This window comes from Rhinoraja longicauda, chromosome 4, assembly GCF_053455715.1.
Source record: "Rhinoraja longicauda isolate Sanriku21f chromosome 4, sRhiLon1.1, whole genome shotgun sequence".
NCBI lineage: Eukaryota > Metazoa > Chordata > Chondrichthyes > Rajiformes > Arhynchobatidae > Rhinoraja > Rhinoraja longicauda.
Window position 1 is genome coordinate 66,205,626 of NC_135956.1, and position 24,686 is coordinate 66,230,311.

The 24,686-nt window shown below is 41.6% G+C and overlaps 1 protein-coding gene across 10 annotated transcripts in view; it reads right to left on the bottom strand.

The window, feature by feature from the left end:
- Nucleotides 1–24,686, bottom strand: part of golga4 (golgin A4) — a 115,915-nt gene that overhangs the window by 22,080 nt on the left and 69,149 nt on the right. For all 10 annotated transcript variants that reach the window (XM_078397901.1, XM_078397895.1, XM_078397894.1 and 7 more), the window contains 6 exons: nt 23,704–23,835; nt 22,393–22,548; nt 14,416–18,653; nt 13,171–13,292; nt 6,759–6,889; nt 983–1,090 (listed from right to left, as the gene is read on the bottom strand). In XM_078397901.1, the coding sequence (XP_078254027.1) occupies nt 983–1,090; nt 6,759–6,889; nt 13,171–13,292; nt 14,416–18,653; nt 22,393–22,548; nt 23,704–23,835 (4,887 nt within the window). The remainder of the gene's footprint in view (nt 1–982; nt 1,091–6,758; nt 6,890–13,170; nt 13,293–14,415; nt 18,654–22,392; nt 22,549–23,703; nt 23,836–24,686) is intronic.

The window sequence follows — 24,686 nt, forward strand, 5'->3', positions numbered from 1 at the left end:
ACACAACCAAAAAAAAACAAAAACCATCCCAACACCGACACACAACAAAAAAAAAGGAAAAAAGACGAACAGACTGCTAGCGAGCCGCAGCCGTTAGGCGCCGCCACTTCTTCTAACCTCTTCTAACCTCGTCAACTACATTTAGTGCTCTCTGCCCCCCCCCCTATTTATCCTGGTGCACACATATTTCTTCTACCATATCCAACCATCCCAGTCACTCTGCTACTTTCCCCTCCTTTGTACGCTCAATTGCCATCCCCAAGTCCCACATTTCCCTTTTATCCCCTCTCTTCCACTGGTCCGCTTCCACCCGTATACCTCCCTTTGGCTCCACAATTCACTCTTTCTCTTCTCTCCTTATCCGATGCCCTTTTTGTCTCCTCTTCCCTTCCAGCCTTAGTCACTTGTCCACCCATCTGTCAATCAACCCCTCACCTGTACCCATCACTTGAAGGCTTTGCCTCATCCCATCTCTCATTTTCAGCTTACTCCACCTACTCCAATCAGTATGAAGAATGGTCCTGACCCAAAATGTTGTCTGTCCTTTTCTCGCCACAGATGACACCTGGCTCGCTGAGATTCCAGCATCTGCAGCTCCTTGTGTCCTCAAACTACCATTTTATCTTGAAGAAACAAGAGCTGCAGATGTTGGTTTACAAAAAAAAGGCAAAATCCCAGAATAACTCAGCGAATCAAGTAGCACCCCTGGAGAAAATGGACAGGTGATGTTTCAGGCTCACATTCTACCTTTTTTACCTTTCGATTTCAAAAGCAATTTCATTTTTATATTGTCCGTTTATTATGTTCAATTTTTGGTGTTCTCATGTTGCATAAAAAGGCAAAATAGCATTCATCAGCAAAATGTACGAATGTATAATTGTCATGTGATAGCAGAGGTTCTGAGCAATGTGCGCTGTTTATCTATATATATATATATATATATATATATATATATAGTGTGCTCATGCATAATTATTTTTACCTGATCTATATTCAGATTTCCTTCATCACACAGTTGATGCTTGACTTGTAACTCGTCCAGTTTCATCTGTAATTCATTCACCTTAACTGTCATTTCTTCTTCACGAATCTTTAAAAATATCAGAATTATTATTAAATCACAATAATTTTAGTTTTATTGATAAATATATTATGATACAGTGAAGTATATGCTGTACTCCGTCTTATCATTGTCTGCGATCCAGCTCAGTGGTGTCATCTGAAAACCTGTGAATGGAGTTGGAGCAGAATTTGGACAAATATTTGTGAGTGTATAGGGAGTATAGCAAGGGGCTGAGAAAACATCCTTGCAGGGCAGCAGTGTGGGAATTACCGTGGAGGATTTTTGTTGCCTGTCCCCATTAATTGTGGTCTACGGATCACAGAATTAAAGAATCCAGTGGCAGAGGGGTTTGCTGACTCCTAGGTCCAGGAGTTTGGAGATGGGTTTAGTTCAGCGGTAGAGATTCGGGTTCGATCCCGACTAGGAGCACTGTCTGTATGGAGTTTGTATATTCTCCCCATGACCTGCCTGGGTTTTTTCTTGGAAGCTCCGATTTCCTCCCACTCTCCAAAGGCATACAGGTTTGTAGGCTAATTGGCTTGGTATAAATGTAAATTGTCCCCAGAGTGTGGAGGATAGTGTTAGTGTGCATGGATCGCTGGCTGGTGCGGACTTGGTGGGCCAAAGGGCCTGTTTCTGCGCTGTATCTCTAAACTAAACTAAAGGCAGATATAATGGTCAATAAATAAGAGTCTGACGTAGGTGTCCTTGCTATTTAGATATTCCAGTGTTGAGTGCAGGGCCAGATAGTGTCGATCGTGATGCTCTTGCCAGCTGGTCCACATATGTCCTGAGGATGTGGCTGCGGTCTCCATCCAGGCCAGCTGCTTTCAAAGGGCTGTACATAATGGAATTTGATAGGAAAGAAAGTTGAGGCCTGGAACCAAATAAGGATGACAGATGGGGACAGTGGGTGGAGAGGTTCCCCTGGGAGGAGTGCATGGGTGTGGGCAGATGAAGTGTGAGGGGCCAGGGAAAGTAACTGGGTGATGAGGTTGAAATGAAGAGTGTGTGTCTGAGAGGATCTGGGTAAATCAGAAGGAGAAAGGGACAAGAGAAGGCGTTGGTTAGTGGTGAATGCTGGAATACATTGCCTAAGAGAGTGGTGGAAGCAGAGTCGAGCTAATGTGTTTCAGTGGACAAGTTGAAAGGAGGAACAGAAGAGAAGGACTTGTAAAAAGGTCAGCCAATTACTGAGGCCCACAGTTAATGAGCTGAGGTGAGTTTTGGACAAGCTGAGAGCAAGCAGTTAGCATCCTGAAGTGAATGAACCTGGTGGGTGTATAAAAGGAGGGTTGATACAGGTGAAGTGCCTGTGGAGAGGTGAAGTGTTGTGTTGAGTGTAAGTGGAAGGCTATGAATTCTGAAGCTTCGGTGTGGAGGGCAATTATGGGATAAGGTTTGATCTGTGTTTTTTTTTTAACCACTGGGATCTCTTGGGCAGAGGCGACATGTACAAGATGGACTGGTTGCATCTGACCTGAAGGGGGACCAATGCCCTTGCAGGGAAGTTAGCTAGTGCTACTTGGGAGGGTTTTAACTGGAGAGGCAGGAGGAGTGAACCAGAACAATAGGTCAAAAATTGGAAGGAGTGAGGAGAGGATAAAGGTCAGGACCAGTAGGTCTCAAAGGAAGAACAGACAGACAGAGGCAAAGGAATATTGCAATGCTGATGGGCTGAGGTGTGTTTATTTCTATGCAGGGAGTATTGTGGGGAAAGTAAATAAACTTAGAGTCTGGATCGGTGCTTGGGACTATGATGTTGTGGCCATTGCGGAACTGTGATTGCAAGAGGGGCACGACTAGCAGTCGTGCACACATACATGGATGTGTGAACAGAATATCATAAGATGCCAGAGCAAGAGGGTTGTCTGACAGGGGCTTGCCAAAGACTTAAATGGGGCAGAATTCATGAGGTGCATCCAAGAGGGTTTCTTGAAACAGTATGTGGATAGTCCAACCTGAGAAGGGAACATTCTGGGCCTTGTATAAGAAAATAACTGCAGATGCTGGTACAAATCGATTTATTTACAAAATGCTGGAGTAACTCAGCAGGTCAGGCAGCATCTCGGGAGAGGAGGAATGGGTGACGTTTCGGGTCGAGACCCTTCTTCAGACTGATGTCAGGGGGGCGGGCCAAAGGAAGGATATAGGTGGAGACAGGAAGATAGAGGGAGAACTGGGAAGGAGGAGGGGACGGGAGGGACAGAGGAACTATCTAAAGTTGGGGAAGTCGATGTTCATACCACTGGGCTGCAAACTGCCCAGGCGAAATATGAGGTGCTGTTCCTCTAATTACCGGTGGGCCTCACTATGGCACTGGAGGAGGCCCATGACAGAAAGGTCAGACTGGGAATGGGAAGTTGAAGTGCCCGGCCACCGGGAGATCAGTTTGGTTAATGCGGACCGAGCGCAGGTGTTCAGCGAAGCGATCGCCGAGCCTGCGCTTGGTGTCACCGATGTAAATAAGTTGACATCTAGAGCAGCGGATGCAATAGATGAGGTTGGAGGAGGTGCAGGTGAACCTTTGTCTCACCTGGAAAGACTGTTTGGGTCCTTGGATGGAGTTGAGGGGGGAGGTAAAGGGACAGGTGTTGCATCTCGTGCGGTTGCAGGAGAAAGTCCCCGGGGTTGGGGTGGTTTGGGTAGGAAGGGACGAGTGGACCAGGGAGTTACGGAGGGAATGGTCTCTGCGGAACACAGAGAGGGGAGGGGATGGGAAGATATGGCCAATGGTGGGGTCCCGTTGTAGGTGACGGAAATGTTGGTGGATATGTTGGATCCACTGGCTGGTGGGGTGGAAGGTGAGAACGAGGGGGATTCTGTCCTGGTTGCGAGTGGGGGGAGGGGGAGCAAGAGCGGAGCTGCGGGACGTAGAAGAGACCCTAGTGAGAGCCTCATCTATAATGGAGGAGGGGAAGCCCCGTTTCCTGAAGAACGAGGACATCTCGGAAGCCCTAGTGTGAAACACCTCATCCTGGGCGCAGATGCGGCGTAGACGGAGGAATTGGGAGTTGGGGATAGACCTTTTGCAGGGGACCGGGTGGGAAGAAGTGTAGTCCAGATAGCTGTGCGAGTCAGTGGGTTTATAGTAAATGTCCGTCACTAGTCTGTCTCCTGTGATGGAGATGGTGAGGTCCAGAAACGGGAGGGAGATGTCGGAGATAGTCCAGGTATATTTAAGGGCAGGATGGAAATTGGAGGTGAAGTGTATGAAGTCAGTGAGTTCTGCATGGGTACAAGAGGTAGCACCAATGCAGTCGTCGATGTAGCGGAGGTATAATTCGGGGATGGGGCCAGTGTACGTCTGGAACAGGGATTGTTCGACGTACCCGACAAAGAGGCAGGCGTAGCTAGGGCCCATGCGAGTGCCCATAGCTACGCCTCTGGTTTCGAGGAAGTGGGAGGAGTCAAAAGAGAAGTTGTTGAGGGTAAGAACCAGCTCTGCTAGGTCGGAGGAGAGTGTTGGTAGATGGGGATTGGCTGGTTCTACGGTCGAGGAAGAAACGGAGGGCGTCGAGACCATCCTTGTGGGGGATGGAAGTGTAGAGTGACTGGACATCCATGGTAAAGATGAGGGAGTGGGGGCCTGGGAACCGGAAGTTATCGAGGAGATGGGGAGAGTGTGAGGTGTCTTGGACGTAGGTGGGGAGGGATTTAACCAGGGGGGATAGGATGGAGTCGAGGTAGGTGGAAGTAAGTTTGGTGGGGCATGAGCAGGCAGAGATAATGGGTCTGCCGGGACAGTTCTGTTTGTGGATTTTGGGTAGGAGGTAGAATCGGGCCGTGCGGGGCTGGGGAACTATGAGTTTGGATGTAGAACCTTGTGTTGACAAATGAGCCTGGCCAGATTACTGGTCCAGTGGAAGAGCACTTTGGGAATAGTGACCCTACTCAATAAGCTTTAAACCTGGATTTGCAAGCATTTCTCCCCTTTGCTTGACAAATTTTCTGGAATTCTTTGAAGTAAATAGCAGGACAGTAGATGTTGTTTATTCAGATTTTCAGACAGCCTTTGATAAGGTGCCACCGATAGGTTGCTTAGGAAGATGAGGCCCCACTGCATCAAAAGGCAGGTACTAGCATGGATAGCAGGTTGGCTGGATGGCAGAAGACCAAGAGTGGCAATAAAGGGGGCTTTTTCTGGTTGGCTGCCAGTGACGAGCGGAGTTCCACAAGGGTCGGTGCTGTGGCCGCTACTCTTCACAATAGACAATAGGTGCAGGAGGAGGCCATTCGGCCCTTCGAGCCAGCACCGCCATTCAATGTGATCATGGCTGATCATTCTCAATCAGTACCCCGTTCCTGCCTTCTCCCCATACCCCCTGACTCCGCTATCCTTAAGAGCTCTATCTAGCTCTCTCTTGAATGCATTCAGAGAATTGGCCTCCACTGCCTTCTGAGGCAGAGAATTCCATAGATTCACAACCTCACGTTGTATATTAATGATTTCGACAAGGGGATTGAAGACCTTGGGGCAAAGTTTGAGGATGATACGGAAATAGGTGGAGGGACAGGCAGTGTAGAGAAAACAGGGACTCGGCAGAAAGACTTGACAGATTGGGAGAGAGGGCAGAGAAGTGGCAGATGGAATATAGTGTAGCAAAGCGTGGAGTCATGCATTTTGGTAGTAGGAATAAAGGTGTAGACTATTTTCCAAATGCGGTGAGAATCCAGAAATCGGAAGTGCAAAGGGACTGGTGCAGGATTCCCAAAAAGTTAAGATGCAAGTCGAATCAGTAGTAAAGAAAACAAACTCAATGCTTGCATTTATTTCAAGAGGGCTTGTATACAAAAACAGGGATGTAATGTTGAGGCTCTAAAAGGCGTTGGTAAGGCCACATTTTGAATATTGTGAGCAATTTTGGGCACCATATCTGAGGATGTGCTGGCTCTGGAGAGGGTCCAGAGGAGGTTTACAAGAATTATCCCAGGAATTAGTAGGTTTATCTATGATGAGCGTTTGTCGGCATGGGGCCTGTACTCGCTGGAGTTTAGAAGAATGAGGGGGGGACCTCATTGAAACATACAGAATAGTGAAAGACTTGGGTAGAGTGGATGTGGAGAGAATGTTTCCACTAGTGGGAGAGTCTAGGACTAGAGGCCATAGCCTCAGAATTAAAGGATGTTCTTTTTGGAAAGAGATGAGGAGAAATGTCTTTAATCAGAGTAGATGAATCTGCCACAGAAGGCTGTGGAGGCCAAGTCAGTGGATATTTTTAAGGCAGTTTAGATAGTTTCTTGATTAGTCGAGGTGTCAGAGGTTATGGGGAGAAGGCAGGAGAATGGGGTTAGGAGGGAGATTCTCCTAATGGCCTAATTCTACTTCTACTCCTTATGACCTTATGACATTCAGACCCTTTTTCTCAGGATAGAAAAAAACAAATACTAGAGGGCATAGCTTTAAAGTTAGACATGCTATGCAAAGTTTTTTTCCCCACGCAGATATGAAAGAGATGTTTGTCTAGGCATAAAATGTCCCCGTTGTGGGACGAATAAAGGAATATATTATTATTATTATATGGATATGCAGATCTATGACCCAAACATCAACTGTCCATTTCCTTCCACAGACAACGTCTGACCTGCTCAGTTCCTCAAGCTGATTTTTTTTTTGCTGGGAGCTAATGATCCTTGTATTTAAAGATGGTGATACGAAATAACCAAAATAATTCTCATCTCATGAATTAGATACCTGTAAAATGTCTTCATATTTATTTATTGCCCTCTGTAGATAATCATCCTTTTCAGTAATCTTTCTATAGAGCTGGTTCACCTCCTCTTTGTGGATTTCCAGCAGTTCAGCCTCAACTTCCTGAGCTTTGCCTAAGAAAATGAAAATTTACTTCAAATTATGGCACATATTTCTGCAACAGGTTCAAATTATACATGTAATACAATTTAAGATATACATAAGATACAAAGATAAATCCCAGCCGAAGCACTGGATTTATAGCATTGATTAATTTTATTACATTTTATTGCATTAATTATAGTAGTGATTCACAAATGTCAAGTCAAAGAATCTATCTTGTTTGTGCAGTTACCCAATCTCAATTGTCCCAGTAGTGTTTGGAATGGGAAGGATCCAAATTCCAGTGTATGCATTTCATAGAGGACTGTATTCACAAAATGCTGGAGTAACTCAGCAGGTCAGGCATCATCTCAGGAGAGAATGAATGGGCGACGTTTCGGGTCGAGACCCTTTTTCAGACTGATGGGTTGAAAATAGTATTTGGATCTGTGGTGTCCAGGAATAGTTGCAGACCTTGTTTCCGAGAAAAAGTGGGCCAAATGAGTTTTAAAGTTGGATTTCTGTCGAAAAACTAAGTTATTCCATCTTAGAGGTGCTTCAAGGAAGGGTGGAAACGAAAAATATCTAATGGGAAGACACTAATGGGAGTTATCTACAGCCCCCCCCAAACAGTAGCCCTAGATATAGGGTGTAAGTTGCAGCAGGAGTTGAAACTGGCATGTAACAAAGGTAATGCCACTGTAGTTATGGGGGATTTCAATATGCAGGTGGACTGGGAAAATCAGGTTGGTTCTGGACCCCAAGAAAGGGAATTTGTAGAGTGCCTCCGAGATGGATTCTTAGAGCAGCTTGTACTGGAGCCTACCACAGAGAAGACAATTCTGGATTTAGTGTTGTACAATGAACCAGATTTAATAAGGGGACTCAAACTAAAGGAACTGCTTGGAGGTAGTGACCATAATATGATAAGTTTTAATCTGCAATTTGAGAGGGAGAAGGTTAAATCAGAAGTGTCAGTGTTGTAGTTGAACAAAGGGGACTATGAAGGCACGAGAGAGGAGCTGGCCAAGGTCGCCTGGAAAAGGATTCTAGCAGGAATGATGGTGGAACAGCAATGGTGGGAATTTCTGGGCATAATCCAGAAGATGCAGGATCATTTCATTCCAAAGTGGAAGAAAGATTCTAAAGGGAGTAAGATGCAATAGTGGCTGACATGGCAAGTTAGGGATGGAATCAAACTAAAAGAAAAGATGTATAACATAGCAAAGAGCAGCGGGAAGCCAGAGGATTGGGGAACTTTCAAAGGACAACAGAAGGTAACAAAAATGGGAATACGGGCTGAAAAGATGAAGTACGAGGGGAAGCTGGCCAAGAATATAAAGAAGGACAGTAAAAGCTTCTTTAGGTATGTTAAGAAAAAAAGATTCGTTTTAAAAAAAATTTTTTTTTTTCCAGTACAACCAGCGTTTATAAAGTAATTGCACTTGTAAGTTATTTAGCAGGTGTACAAAATAGCACACTAAGAACAATACCATACAACAAAACGTAGAACAAAAGTACAAAGAAAAATAATGACAGACAGCAAAAAAAAAGATTAGTAAAGACAAATGTGGGTCCCTTGAAGGCAGAAACGGGTGGAATTATTATGGGTAACAAGGAAATGGCAGAAGAGTTGAACAGGTATTTCGGATCAGTCTTCACCAAGGAATACACAAACAATCTCCCAGATGTACTAGAGGACAGAGGATCTAGGGGCACAAAGGAACAGAAAGAAATTTGCATTAGGCGAGAAATAGTATTGGGCAGACTGATGGGACTGAAGGCTGATAAATCCCCAGGGCATGATGGTCTGCAGCCAGGGTACTCAAGGAGGTGGCTCTAGAAATCGTGGACGCATTGGTGATCATTTTGCAATGTTCAATAGATTCAGGATCAGTTCCTGTGGATTGGAGGATAGCTAATGTTATCCCACTTTTCAAGAAAGGAGCGAGAGAGAAAACGGGGAATTATAGACCAGTTGCCTGACATCGGTGGTGGGGAAGATGCTGGAGTCAATTATTAAAGAGGTAATAATGGCACATTTGGATGGCAGTAAAAGGATTGGTCCAGGTCAGCATGGATTTATGAAGGCTTGACTAATCTTCTGGAATTTTTTGAGGATGTGACAAGTAAAATGGATGAAGGAGAGCCAGTGGATGTAGTGTATCTAGACTTTCAGAAAACCTTTGATAAGATCCCACACGGGAGGTTGGTGAGCAAAATTAGAGCACATGCTATTGGGGGGGTAGGGTATTGACATGGATAGAGAATTGGTTGGCGGACAGAAAGCAAAGAGTAGGAATAAACGGGTCCTTTTCAGAATGGCAGGCAGTGGCGAGTGGAGTGCCGCAAGGCTCGGTGCTGGGGTTGCAACTATTTACAATATATATTAATGATTTGGATGATGGAAATAGAAGTAACACTTGCAAGTTTTCAGATGACACAAAGCTGGGTGGCAGTGTGAACTGCAATGAGGATGTTAGGAGGTTGCCGGGTGACTCAGACAGGTTGAATGAGTGGGGAGATGCATGGCAGATGCAATATAATGTAGATAAATGTGAGGTTATCCACTTTGGCGGCAAAATCAAAGAGGCAGATTATTATCTCAATGGTGTCAGATTAGGTAGGGGAAGTGCAACGAGACCTGGGTGTCCTTGTGCACCAGTCACTGAAAGTAAACGTGCAGGAACAGCAGGCAGTGAAGAAAGCTAATGGCATGTTGACCTTCATAACGAGAGGATTTGAGTATAGGAGCAAAGAGGCCCTTATGTAGTTGTACAGGGCCCTGGTGAGACCACATCTGGAGTATTGTGTGCAGTTTTGTTTTCCTAATTTGAGGAAGGATGTCCTTGCTATTGAGGCAGTGCAGCATAGGTCCACGAGGTTAATCCCTGGGATGAAGGGACTGTCATATGAGGAAAGATTGGAAAGACTGGGCTTGTATTCACTGGAGTTTAGAAGGATGAGAGGGGATCTTATAGAGACATAAAAAATTATAAAAGGACTGGACAAACGAGATGCATGAAAAATGGTCCCAATGTTGGGGGAGTCCAGGACCAGGGGACACAGTCTAAGAATAAAGGGGAGGCCATTTAAAACTGAGGTGAGAAGAAACTTTTTCACCCAGAGAGTTGTAAATTTGTGGAATCCTCTGCCACAGGAGGCAGTTGAGGCCAATTCACTGGATGAATTTAATAGAGTTAGATAGAGCTCTGTGGGCTGGTGGAATCAGGGGATATGGGGAGAAGGCAGGCACAGGTTACTGATTGTGGATGATCAGCCATGATCACAATGAATGACAGTGCTGGCTCGAAGGGCCAAATGGCCTCCTCCTGCACCTATTATCTATGTTTCTATGTTTAAATAAGGGAATTGAGAATGAGAGGACATAGGTTTAAGATGAGGGGGAAAGATTTAATAGGAACCTGAGGGGTAACTTTTTAATGTAAAGAGTGGTAGGTGTATGGAAGGAGCTGCTGGAGGAGATAGTTGAGGCAGGTACTTTCTGTTTAAGAAACATTTAGACAGGTACATGGATAGGATAGGTTTAGAGGAATATGAGCCAAACACAGGCAGGTGGGACTAGCGTAGATGGGACATGTTGGCTGAAGGGCTTGTTTCCACACTGTAAGACTCAATGATTCTATGAGTATCTCTGTTAATAATGCATTTTATACTTCTTCCCTGCCATTGCTATTTGTTAATCAATGAAATATCATCTGCACATTCTTAGAAATGCACCTCTAAAATTATAAATAAATATAACCATTTGTTGAATTTTTATATCTATTAAAAAATAACCATTGTGTTAAAACATTATGTAAAATGAAGTATATCGGTTTTATCAGCTAAGAAAGTTGTTAAGAGTCGTACTGACACCTTCTTTAAACTCGCCCCGAAACGTCACCCATTCCTTCTCTCCTGAGATGCTGCCTGACCTGCTGAATTACTCCAGCATTTTGTGAATAAATACCTTCTTTAAACTTCATCATTCATCAGCTGCCCAGGGACAAGTACAGGAAAAAAATCACTTCATCACACATTCAAACTCTGATTCACCACGTGAACAGCAGTGACAACTCTGATTCATGGCCTTCAGAGTAAAACAAAAATGATGGTCTTAAATAAACACTTATTTTGAAACAATGACCTCCTTGTTCTAAATTCCACAAGATGACACACTCTGTCTACACCCGCACTCTGGAGACCATTCACGGTTTTGTAAATTTCACTTGGTGAGTATCCTGAAAGAGTAATGTTCCTGTTATTGATTAATTCAAAAATGTAATCGTTATTTAACTGATAATTTGTTTCTTCAGATACACGTATTGACACATTTCTGAAGAACATAGAAAATTACAGCATTGGATCAGGCCCTTTGGCCTACAATGTCTGTGCTAAACAAGATGCTAAAATAAACTATACTCATCTGCCTGCACATAATCCATACCATTCCTCTCCCATGAATATCCACATGCCTATCTAAAAGCCTTTTAACCCTGCTTATCAATATGATCAAAATTCCAGCTCTTGAATGTATCCAAAGCTTTTACCTTAAAACAAATGCGAGTCAGTTTTTATTTATAAATCTTCGCTGATTTAAATATTTATAACTGCCGTAAATCAGGGAATAGAGTCAGACTGTGTGCAAGCAGGCCCTTCAGCCCAACTAGCCCATGCCGACTAACATGAGCATCTACACTCGTCCCACCTACCTGCATTTGGCCTATATTCTTCTAAACCTATCCTATCCATGTACCTTTCCAAATGTCTTTTAAACGTTGTGATAGTACCTGCCTCAACTACCTCCTCTGGCAGTTCATTCCATATACCCTTATAGCACGGTGAACCTGCAACCCAAGGTACCTCTGGTCTACAACATTCACCAGGGCCCTAGGAGTTACCTTGTAGGTCCTGCCCTGGTTTGTCCTACAAAATGTAATACCTCACATTCCTCCAAATTGAACTCCATCTGCCATTCCTCAGCCCATTGGCCCAGTTCATCAAGATTCAACGAAAACTTTCTTCACTGTACACTATGCTATAATTTTAATGCCACCCACGAACTTACTAACCTTACCTCCTGCATTCACATCCAAATCGTTAACATAAATAATAAACAAGTGGATCTAACAGAAGAAGTGCATCGTCCTTCAAACTATTTATTTGTCCACTCCATCAAGCACCCCCCAACGACCATCAATGGAAGAGTCTGCGGGTCCTACATTTGCTTCATTAGACCTCATAAAACTGGAGTATCTTTATTCCCATGGAACTGCCTAACAATTATATATCTAGCCTAATTTAAAAACCTTCACAGTGATACTGGTAGCATTATCATCATTTTTGTTCTGGCGGGAATCAGACAGGTTTGAAATGAATGATCTATTAATGTTCAATACAAATTATTATGTAGCATGTTTCAAAGTAGTACAGCACAGAAATGAGCCCCAATTCATCCATGCAAACCATGATGCCAATCTTCGCTAATGCCAACTGCCTGCAATCACCCCATATCATAGGCCCATAGGTCTCTACTCTTGTCCTATCCAACTACCTGTGCAAATACCTTTTAAACATAATTATATTTTACCAAAAACACAGCAGGGTGCAATTGTGCCCCATGAAACATGTCAACCTCAGATGGAAGTCTTTTAGTTACCTTGTATCACGAATTTTAAAAAAGGTTAATAATTCATTCTAAAAAAGATCTTGGACCTGAAGCGTTAACTCAAAGTTTCTCTTTTGACCTAAACCCCCCCCCCCCCCACAAAGTATTGGAGTAATTTAGTAGATCAGGTAGCATATCTGGAGAATATGGATGGATCTATCATCAGTATGCTGCCTGAATCGCTGAGTTCCTCCAGCACTTTGTGTCTTTTTTTGTAAATCAGCACATGCAGTTCCTTGTTTCTTCTTTTCATTTGACATGTTGCATGCTTCCGGCATTTTTTGTTCTATTTCAGGATTATAATTATCGTTAATCCACAAATGTTTTAATTTAAATTGAAAAAAATTACAATTTTCACATATTTCCTCCTTGACCACCTCCATTTAGTTCACCATGCATTCCATTCTTCGTAAAATGGTTGTACGTACCATGCTCAAACCTCAAAGCAGTACCTTTTACAATGCAAAAAAAAGTGTATGAGCTTTCTCTTGGTTGAAAATCCTACTTAATTTTACAAATACCATATTGAGCAAATAGCTTTAATTCAGCCGTCAAAGGTTGGATCACAAGACATCTGTTGAAGAATTATCCATAATCATTTAGCTCAAATTGCATGTACAAAATCCCACCTTTTCCACTTACCTATGGCCTCTTTGACTGATACGTCAAGCTCTTGTTCTTTACTTGCAAATTGTGTATTGAATTCTCGCATTAATTGTTTGAGAATGGAGTTGTGTTTCAATTGCAGATCTTCCAATTCCAATCTGCAAAAAAGAATGTCATCTGCAAAATTAGCTAAGTTAGACTTTTTCCTTGCTACAGTTGTACAAGACCTTCCTGTTATAGGAAATATGTTGTTAAGCTGGGAAGGGTGCAGTGATGATTTACAAGGATGTTGCGAGGACTCAAGAGCCTGAGCTATTGGGAGAGATTGAGCAGGCTCGGACTTTATTCCTCAGAGTGGATGAGGAGTGATCTTTCAAGAGGCACATAAGATTATGAGGGGATTTGATCGGGTAAAACCACAGACCTTTACCCAGAGTAAGGGGAATCAAGAACTAGAGGACTAGGTTTAAAGTGAGGGGTGGGGGGAAGATTTAATAGGAACCTGTGGGGTAACTTTTTCACACAGAGGATGGTGGGTGTATGGAACGAGTAGCTGGAGGAGGTAGTTGAGGCAGGCATCGGAGGAATAGGAACCCGATAGGAACCTGAGGAAGAACTGGGGTTTTTTTACACGAAGGGTGGTGGGTATATGGAACAAGCTGACAAAGGAGATAGTTGAGGCAAATACTATCACAATGTTTAAATTGAACAGGTACATGGCTAGGATAGTTTTAGAGGGATATTGGCCAAACTCATGCAGGTCGGACCAGTGTAGATGAGGCATGTGGGTCCCGCTGAGGGGTCCCACTCTCCCTTTATGTACTTTTTCTCCCTTTATGTACTTACAAAATCCCTTGGGATTACCCTTAATGTTATCTGTCAATCTCCTGTCCCCCTTTTGCCCTTCTAATTTCCTATTTTAGCTTTCTCCTCAGTTTCTGAAACTCCTCCAGGGATACATGATCCCAGCTGCCTTTACCTGTCCCATGCCACCTTCTTACTCCTGACCAAAGCCTCAATTTCCCTTGTCATCCAAACTATCACTACGAGAGACGTGGCAAAATGTTTCAATCTGTGGGACAATAGGGGCCATGATCTCCCTGCACTTGTCATTGGGATGGTGCAAAGGAGGCACAGGAGAGAAGTTTAAGATTCTAATTTGCAGTAGACAAGAGACATTAGGGTCAATTTCATAGGTCAGAATGATCCTGGATTAGTTAGCGATTTGGCAAATGAGAGCAAGGCCATTTTAAATATTCATGTTACGAAGCACACACTTACTTGGCTGTTTTCTCAGCCTCTTCATTTATTTCCTTTCTCATGATTTCTAATTCGGCCTCATGTTCTTTCCGCAAGGCTCGTAGGTCTTTCTGCAGTTTAGTGTGTTCCTTACGCAATTTTTGTTTCTCATTTTCTGCATCTTCCAGTTGACGACCCAATTCACTTTGTTGCGCTCGTGTGCCATCTAACAATTTAAGTAACTCTAGATCAGATTTTGACTTCTCTTCAGAACTTTCCTCAAAGATCTTAAGTAGAGAGACTTTCTCCTGTAACTGCTCCTGCAGGAGCTTTATCTCTTTTTTATAGCCCTCAGTTAAGGAACTGCTCTCCAATTTTCTCTCAATCTCAATGTCATCCTTTGTGACACCACCTTGTCGCTCCATCATTTGTTTTTCAGTCATTTCGTTTTCCCTTTGCAACTCTTCAATTCTCTTTTCCATCTCATTTATCTGTTTGTCTTTTGCGCTCATCTGCAACATTAAATTATCCAATTCATCCGTTTTCTCTTTTTCTTGCAATGAGTGATAATGTTTTTGTTGTTCAAGCTCAGATTGAAGCTGTTCAATTTGTATCTTCATTTTCTTCTCTGCTTCGACTATTTCCAAATGGTCTTGAATATCCACTTGGAGCTGAGTGACTTTGTCAGAGTTATCTGTTTTAACACTGGTTTCTTTGTAATTTTGTATTACCTCATCTCTTGCTGATAATTCCAACTGTAGAACTGTTATTTTTTCTTCATAGCTTGCTCTGAACACTTTCAGACAATTCTCCTTCTCAAGTTCCAGCTCTTCTCTCACATTATCAACTAACTTCGCTTTTTCTTCTTTTTCTGAAACTACTGCAGCTTCTAAACTTTTCCGTTTTTCTTCCAAGGCCTCATTCGTTGTATCTTGAAAAGCAACTTTTTGTTTTAAGTCTTTTAACTGTTCATCCATGGATTTTTCTTTCACTTCTATTTGATTTGTCAGTTGTTTCCTTATTTTTGCAATTTTTTGCTCTGCTTTTCTCTTGAGTTCAGCTATTTTAGTAGTACTCTCCGTTTTCATTCTAGTTTCCAAATCATTCAAATCCTGCTCCTTGATATTTTTAAAATCTAATTTAAATTTCTCCCATTCGTTTTGTTTCGCCAAAAAGTCAAGAGTCAGTGATTCCATCTCTTGTTCCAATATTTTAATTTTGTTTTCAGTATCCTTGAACTTGACGTGTTGTTCGGAAGCTCCAGCCTGGGCCTGTTCAAGTTGTAGCCCCAACTCCTCCAATTCAATTTCCTTCTGATGCAATTTTTTGTTGACTTCTTCAATTTCACATTGTTGAGACTTTGTAGCAATATCTTGATCTAGTTCTGCTATTCTGGATTTAGCTGCTTGCAGCTGTGCATTCAGATCAGTAACTAATTGTGTCTTTTCATTTTCTGCATGATCCGTTTCATTTCTAACATTTTGTAAACTATTAGTCAGCTTTTCTACCTCTGCTCTCAGTGATGACAATTGGCCATCCTTTTCTTCATTCTGTTGAACAGACATCTTCAAATTTGACTCGAGCTCTTTCATTTTGTTGTTGTGCTGCACAAATTTTATTTCTGTTCTTTTCTTCCATTCTGCTAACTTGTTTTTATATTGATCTACCTGTCCAAGAGCTGAAATTTTCTCTTGAGAATTAGCTTCAATACTTGCAGATAGTTGATCTATTTGGTCTAGCAGCTTTTGTTGTTCCAATTGATGTTGTTCGTTGAGCAAGGATATAGCTTCTTTATCTACAACGATATCATGGTGCTCAAGTTGCAACTTTAAACTCCTTATATCTTCCTCGCAACTTAAGATGTTTGATTCTTTTTCCTTCAGCTGTTGAGTGACGAATTTATACATATCTGCATTTTCTGCCAGTTCTGTTTTACAATGCTCAATGTGTACCTCCTTCTCTTTCAAAAGCTGTTTGCTATCTTGTTGGAGTGTGTCGCACTCTGCACTAATGATTTGCAATTCTGCTTGTAAAGCCTTAATATCCTGCTCTTTATTTTGCAGTTGTAGTGTGATATGCTGCACTGAATCATTTAATAAGACATTTTGGTTTATCAACTCATGAACATGAATTTCTAAATCATGAATTTCACAGATCCTTTTCATAAATGCCTTTTTTATCTTCTCAAATTGAGTTTGGTAAACTTTAAGTTGCTCGCTAAGGTTGCTGATTTTATCAAAACAGAAAGAAGAAAAATTATTGATTTGCAACTCTATTTTTCCATCTGCTTCATTAAAACAATTTATTAATTGCTTGATCTGGTTCCTAAATTCAATTTCATTCTTAAATTCAACAGAATTTGCTTGAAGCGCTTTTTCATGCTCCTCATTTTCCTTACCCTGCAAGGTCTCGAGCAGCTGCATTTTATCCTCCGCTTCCTTCAACAAACAATTAAGTTCACAAATCCTCTCCTGGCTTTGTTCATGCGTGTTTTTCAACTCACTTACAGTGTTTTCTAATTCTGTTCTTGCCAGTAAGGTTTGACTAGCAGTCTCTTCAAGTGTTTCTAATCTAGTTTTCAGGATTATTTCACTTTCCAACAAAACACCAACCCGGCAAGATGCTTGTTGGAGTTCCGCTTGGAGCTGTTGCATTCTATTTGCTCTTGAAGCAACTTCTCCTGTAAGCTCTTCTACTTTGCCAGATAGTTTGTCCTTATCATTATGTGAAGCTTCCAGGTAAAGTTTCAATTTTGTGACATCCTGTTCCTTTTCCTGAATCTCGTTTTCATGTTTTTCTTTTAGTTCTTCCATCTGCTGATCCAATCTATTCATCAAACTTTGATTCAGTTCTGCAACCTCTATTTTGTGCATCTCATTAAGACTTTCCAGTTGTTTCTGACTAGATTCCAACTGAGCTACTGTTTCATTAATTCCTGTAGAATGTGTGTGTGTAATTTCCATAATTTTTTCTTTGAAGATTAATTCCTTTTGAATCAATTCCGTCTGCTTCTTTTCCAGTTCTACTTTTAGTTTAATTTCCCGTTCAGAAAGCTGAACTTGGAATTTTTCTTGTAGTTCTTTTTCATTTCCCTTGATTTTTTCTAATTTTGTCTCAAGTGTTCTTATTTTCTCTCCATATTCCTCATGAAGTGAAGCAACTTGGTGTTCATACTGTTTTTGTTTGTCTGCGTGTTGTTGACTGTACTCTTCTGCTTGTTGCTTTTGAAGATTCAGTGCCTCATTAAGTGCCTTTTGGGTTTCCTCTGAACCTTTCTGCAGCAGTGCAATATCGAAATCCAACTGTGCAATTCTACTTTCATATTGTTCAGTTAGGGAAACTATTTTTTGTAATAATTCATTGTTTTTTTCTTCCAAGCCTTTAAAGTCTTGTGCCTGCAATTTGTAATTAGCTAAATTAACTGTGACCTCATTAAGCCTGTTCTGACATTCTTTCTCTTTTTCTTCCAAATGTCGACAAAGATTTGACTTGTCAGTCTCTAAGTTCTTCACTAAGCTCTGCAGTTCTGTTAATTGTACTTCATACTGTCGGCGCTGGTCATCGAGTTCACAAGTCATCTTTTCTTTTGCATTTTCCTGCTCACATTGTCGGGCTTGCCTCATGATTTCAAATTCGACAGAAACTGCTGCAGCTTCATTTTGAATTGTTTCAAGCTGATTTGTCAAACTTTCTTTTTCTGTTTGCAGTTCTTGCAAATGTTTGTCCTTTTCCTCAAGAAGATGGTGGAGGTTGTTTAACTTCTCAGTAAATATTTTCTCAACTTCACATATGGACAATTTACTGTCATTTTCTGTAGCTTTGATTTTTTCTTCGCAGTCCATTTCCTTCTGGTTTAGTTTTTTCTCAACATCTTCCTCAAACAAAGATAACTTATTTTCTAATTCTTGGCGTACTTTGAGTATTTCTGACATCTCAATTGACAGCGCTTCCAATTCAGTTTGTTTCAGATCAATTTTCTCCAGTGTTTTTTGGTTCATTTCCTCAATGTGGGCATGGAATTGGGTTTCGTTCGCCTTCAACTGTGCTTCTAGTTCTTCACTTTTTTTTTCAAGCTCCTCCACTTTAGCCTGCTGCTGATGCAATTTTTCAATCCATAATTGCTCCGCTTCCTGATTTTTATTTTGCAGTTCTATTTGGTGTATTTCAATTGAAGATCTAATTTCTTCTTTGTATTTAGGCTTCTCTGCCTCAATGTCTTCTGACTTCATTTCACTGCCTTGTGACGTTTGTACAAGTAAACTTTCCAATTCCAATACTCTCTGTGGGGGGGGGGGGACAGAATACTTTTAATATCACATAACTTGTTTGTGTTCAGCAAATCATTTATCATTAGATCTCTAACAATTGTTTTGTCATTGAACTAAGCAGCTAAAAGTTTGAATTTAACAACTAAAAGTTTGCACTTAACAACTAAATTGCCCTTAAAAGGATTTATTAAAACATCTTCTAAAATACTATTTCTAAATTTTAAAAGTCAACGAGGACATAACCAAAAAAACATTGAAAAACAATAATGGCCCACATTTGTACTGTGAGCAGCAAAGGAAAGGCCTTCACATCACATCTGTTTGCTCACAGACATTCAGTGGCTAAGCCAGTAGGAACTTCCACTGTACAATTGCATTTGGCATCTTCTGCAGGGAATGCAAGACATCTGGACAGGATGGAAGCTGTTCATACAGGCAGATTGAAAAATCCTTACCAAAAGGGATGCAAGAGATGAAATAGATTTAAATTATTTACCAGGAATAAATATTAGCATATAGGCAAAGAATTAACAAAACAGTAAAAAGCATGTACAATAAATCTCCAACATTACTTTTATTTTTGAGTGTAGTTTATTGTCACATGTACCGAAGTACAGTGAAATGCTTTGACAGAGTTATGGACAGAGATATCGACAGAGTGCAAATGCAGGCTTATAAAATTTGACTTAAGGTGAGAGACATAGAACAGTGCAGCACACGTTGGTCAAATCTTTTATGGCAGATCTTGCAATCCGAACATTCAGTTACAGCTGAGAAATCAAGGATAAAGTTTTTTTTATCACAAAGACAGCAAATACAAGAAATACTCAACAGGTCAGGAAATACCTTTGGAGAAACAGTCTATATCTCAGATCAGTTGTCTTTCATTAGAACTGGTACTTCACCACAAAGACACGCAACTATTTATTATACTTTTTCTTACCCTGCATCCTGAAACAACTTCATTTAGTTTAGTTAAATCAGTTCATCCGTCTCTACCACATCCAGCTCAATTACGACACTTTCTCAGAGGTACCACACGTCTTCCTTTCTGGCGACGAATGGCGATTTCCTTGGAAGGTAGGAGAACTACCACCAATGCCCTCCCTCCCCCAACGCCTGGTTTCTTGAAAACAACCCATTTTGTACAAATCTTCACAGATCTTCTCTTGACATCTTTTCTATAACATGGTGCCCAGAATTGAACACAATACTCTAAATGCACCCAGAAAATAGGTGCGGGGGTAGGCCATTCGGCCCTTCGAGCCAGCACCGCCATTCAATATGATAATTTTGGATCATCCAAAATCAGTACCCGCTCCTTCTTTTTCCCCACATCCCTTGATTCCATTAGCCCTAAGAGCTAAATATAACTCTCTCTTGAAAACATCCAGTGAATTGGCCTCCACTGTCTTCTGTGGCAGAGAATTCCACAGATTCACAACTCTCTGGATGAAAAAGTTTTTCCTCATCTCAGTTCTAAATAGCCTACCCCTTATTCTTAAACTGTGAACTCTGGTTCTGGACTCCCCCAACATCGGGAACATTTTTCCTGCATCTAGCCTGTCCAATCCCTTAAGAATTTTAGATGTTTCTTTCAGAGCCCCTCCTCATCCTTCTCAATTCCAGTGAATACAAGCCCAGTCGACCCATTCTTTCATCATATGTCAGTGATTGGTCAGCAGGCGTTTTATGTCGATTGCTGCAGCCAATTGAGTTTGATTCCAATGGTTCCAAAAGCCTCCAAGATGCCAGAACTACACATATACAAGGATGCAACAGCATTGGAAACCTCATCGACACTGAGAGCTGGGAGAGAGGTAGGAACGGGAGCAGGATATGCCCACCTTCACTGTGAAACGTGACACTAATGATGAATCATTTTCTTGTGTTTCAGGTTTGAGGAAGGAAACATGATGCTGGTGTAGGTTTTGGTGCAGACCGCACTGCTTGCCAGTGATGAACTGTTGGTTAATTCTCTAAATATCAGTCATTGCCTGTCATAGCTATGAACATTGTCTTCCAAACAGGCTACCTACCAAAGATAATACATGCCACACACCCTTGCAAGTTGCCCCCTTTAGTTTTAAGTGCCTGGCCGCGGCACTTTCCATCGCCCGGTGGGGAGCTCAGGACCTTCATCGGCCTCCTCGGCTCGGCCCTGGGACTTTCCATCGCCCGGTGGGGGCTTCAAAAGTCGGGAGCCTCGATCGCCTCGTGGCACCACGGGAGAAGAATGAGGAGGAGATAAGACTTTTCTTTGCCTTCCATCACAGTGAGGGTGTGCCTGGAGCAATCACTGTGATGGTGGTTTGTGTTAAAATTGTAATTGTGTGTCTTGTGTTCTTTATTGTCTACTGCCGGACCCTGACGTGAGAGGACGCTGGCGCTATTTGTTCGCCGCTTCTCCGTCAGGACAGTTCGTCAGTTTGTTTTTATGTCATGACTGTTTTGTAAAGCGTCTTTGAGCACTTGGAAAAGCGCTATATAAAATAAATGTTTATTATTATATTATTATTAAGGTCATGGTTATGGGTTGAACAATATCAGTGGCAGTTTTAAAATAAAATTCCATCACATTCCCCAATCTTCCCCAAAGGCCCTTAACTGCAATATTATTTCTTAATCCTTTCTCATTGCACAATCCCGTGAATTAACCTGGTGAACCTACGCTGCGCTCCCTCAATAGCAAGAATGTCCTTTTTCAAATTAGGAGACCAAAACTGCACACATTTCTGCAGGTGTGGTCTTACCAGAGCCCTGTACAACTGCAGTAGGACCTCCTTTACTCAAATCCTCTTACTGTGAAGGCAAACATGCCATTTGCTTTCTTCACTGCCTGCTGTACCTGCATGTTTAATTTCAGTGACTGATGTGCAAGGTCTCGTTGCACCTCCCCTTTTCCTAATCTGACACCATTCAGATAATAATCTGTCTTCCTGTTCTAGCCAACAAAGTGGATAACCTCACATTTAGCGACATTATACTGCATCTGCCATGCATCTGCCCACTCACCCAACCTATCCAAGTCACCCTGCAGCCTCATAGCGTCCTCTTCGCATCTCACACTGAGCCAGCCAGCTTTGTGTCATCTGCAAACTTGGAGATGTTACATTTAATTCCCTCGTCTAAATCGTTAATATATATTATAAATAACTGGGGTCCCAGCACTGAGCCTTGCAGCACAAAAGTTGTAATTGCACAGGGAAGATAAATTTTAATAATTTATCGGAAACAATGAGATTCAGGATCTAAACACAGTAAAAAGATAATTTAAGAATAACTTTCAGAAGTTTTTCTCAAAGAATGATTACACTCCGTAAACTATAGCTTCAGAAAAAATAGAAATTATTGCAGAACTGTTTAGTGTAATGATGGGAATTATGAATCTTTTAAATCAGCGCTGATATCAGTCAAATAGCCACTCTTATTGTTATTCAATTTTTCTATTCTTTGAGATCGAAACTTACTGAAATTTACACATGTCAACATATTGTATAGTCCTGTCATGTAGCTAATTATCACATAATTGATAGAAGGTAAACCTTGAAGAGAAACTTTACTGAAAGTGCAAAGTATTATGCATCACTGGCATATCTGTAATTGGTATTCCCCTCCTTTAAGGTCTTTCTGCATAATACCCCCTTATTACAATGATTCAAATAACTCTCCATGTACATTTGAAAATGCAGAAATATGCATCTGTTCAATTAACAGGTGGTATAGTTAAAGCCGCACAAATTTATCTTACCGTTCTGCAGGTTTCCAATTCTCCTTGCAGTTCCTGAATTTGTTTTGCTGCTTGTGCCTGGATCGCCTCTCTTTGCAACTCCTGTTCTTCTAATGCTAGCAAGGTCTGCTGTTCTTTCTCTTGCTGCTGCTCTCTATACTCAGCATGACTTTTATCCTGTCAAAATAATTTTTCTGTATATGTAAACAAATGAAGAACCTCACTCTTAAGGAAATCTGAAAGCTGTCACGAGAGACAGCATGTGACGGCTGTCCTGCGATAGAGGCAGAGAGTAAAGTGGCAACACAAATAGCTAGAGTGGTGAAGAAGGCATATGACATGCCTACTTTCATTGGTTAGGGCACTGAGTGTAAGAGTCAAGAAGTTATGATGCAGCATTACAGGTCTTTAATTAGGCCGCATTTGGAGTATTGTGCGCAGTTTTGGTCGCCCCATTAAAGGAAGCAAATGGAGACTTTGGAAAGGGTGCAGAGAAGGTTCACCAGAATGTTACATGGATTATGTTGTATTTGCTACAGTGACAGGTTGGACAAACTTAGATGTTTTCTCTGGAATGCCACAGGTTGAAGGGTGACCTGAAAGAAGTAAATGAAATTATAAGAGGCATAGATAGGGTAGACAGTCAGAAACTTTTTGCCCATGGAAAAATCAAATACTGGAGGGCTTTAAGGTGACAGGGGCAAAGTTTAATGGCGATGTGCGGGACATGTTTTTCAAGATTTGGCATGTCATCGGATACTATAACAAACTTCAATAGAGGTACGGTAGAAAGTATCCTGACTGGTTGTATCATGGCCTGGTACACCAATTGCAATGCATAGGAATGCAAGAGACTGCAGAGACTTGTAGACTCAGTCGGTTCCATCAAGAGCACAGTCCTCCCCACCATTGAAAGCATCTATGTGAGGTGTTGCCTCAAGAAGGCAGCACTGATCAAAGATCCCCACCATTTGGGCTATGCCCTCTTCTCACTGCTATCATTGGGCAAGAGGTACAGAAGCTCACACTCTCACACCCACCAGGTCCAGGAACAACTATTTTCCTATAACTATCAGGATCATGAAGTGACCTGCACAACCCCAATTCAACCTCAGCACAGAACACTATGAACCATCCCTTGTAGTATCATAAACTTGACTTCTAATTGTGTATTTCTTCATTAATATCCTGTTTTTTTAATGTCTTTCTTTTCTGTGCCTTGTAGAATTTATGTTTTTGTGTTGTAGAGTCCATGTGCCCGTGGTGCTTAATGCAATAGGAAATAGGGGGTCTATTTATCATGTTAAAGAGCGATGGTTGCATTATACATACCAGAGTCATTTTCAGCTGTTCCTGAAACTCCTGCTTGGAAACCAGAAGTTGGTGCTCAAACTCCCTCTCCTTGCAGATCAATGCTTCCATCTGACTTTTTTCCAATTCTCCAATATAATCTTCAGAGGACTTCTATGACAGGCAAAATATTTACATCAACAATAATCCTCAGAATGCATTGTGTTCGGTTCTGGGCAATCTTTTCCCCATCTTAAGGCTAAATCCACTGGTTCATGATTCCCCTACTCTGGGTAAATGACCGTGCATTTATCCTATCAATTCTCCTCATGATTTAATACACCTATATAGGATCACCCCTTAGTCTCCTGTGATCCAAGGAATAAAGTCCTAGCTTGCTTTGTTTTTTCCTATATATAGCTTAAACACTTGAATCCTTGCAACATCTTTGTAAATCTTCTCTGCATTCTTTCCAACTTAATTACATTATTCGTGTAGCAGGGTGACCAGAACTGAACACAATACACCAAATGCAGCCTCACCAAAGTCTGGGACACCTATATCATATCCCAACGTCTATATTCAATACCATGACTGATGAAGGCCAATGTACCAAAAGCCTTCTTGAACACCCTACAGCTCATCTGAAATCTTCAGCCTTCGAGGAAAGACAATTCAAAGGATTTACCATACTTTGCAAGAAGAAATATCTCCTCACATGAATCCAAAATATTCTACTCCTTGTTCTGTGACTAACTCCAGGTTCTTGGCTCCTCAGCCAGGAGCATTCACCATGGTAAGCCATCTCATAATTTTGTAAGTCTAAATTAGCTCACTAAACTGCAATGTAAACAGGCGTAGCTCACCATCACAAGAATTAGTATGGTGGATTTAGTTGTACTCTCTCTATGGTAAATAGATTAGGTTGGTAGAGGGTGTCATTTTAAAGCGTTTTGTGTAAGAATCACCTTGCAGTGAATAGTGAAGGAGGGGGAGAAGGAGGGGGGGGAGAAGGAGGGGGGGAG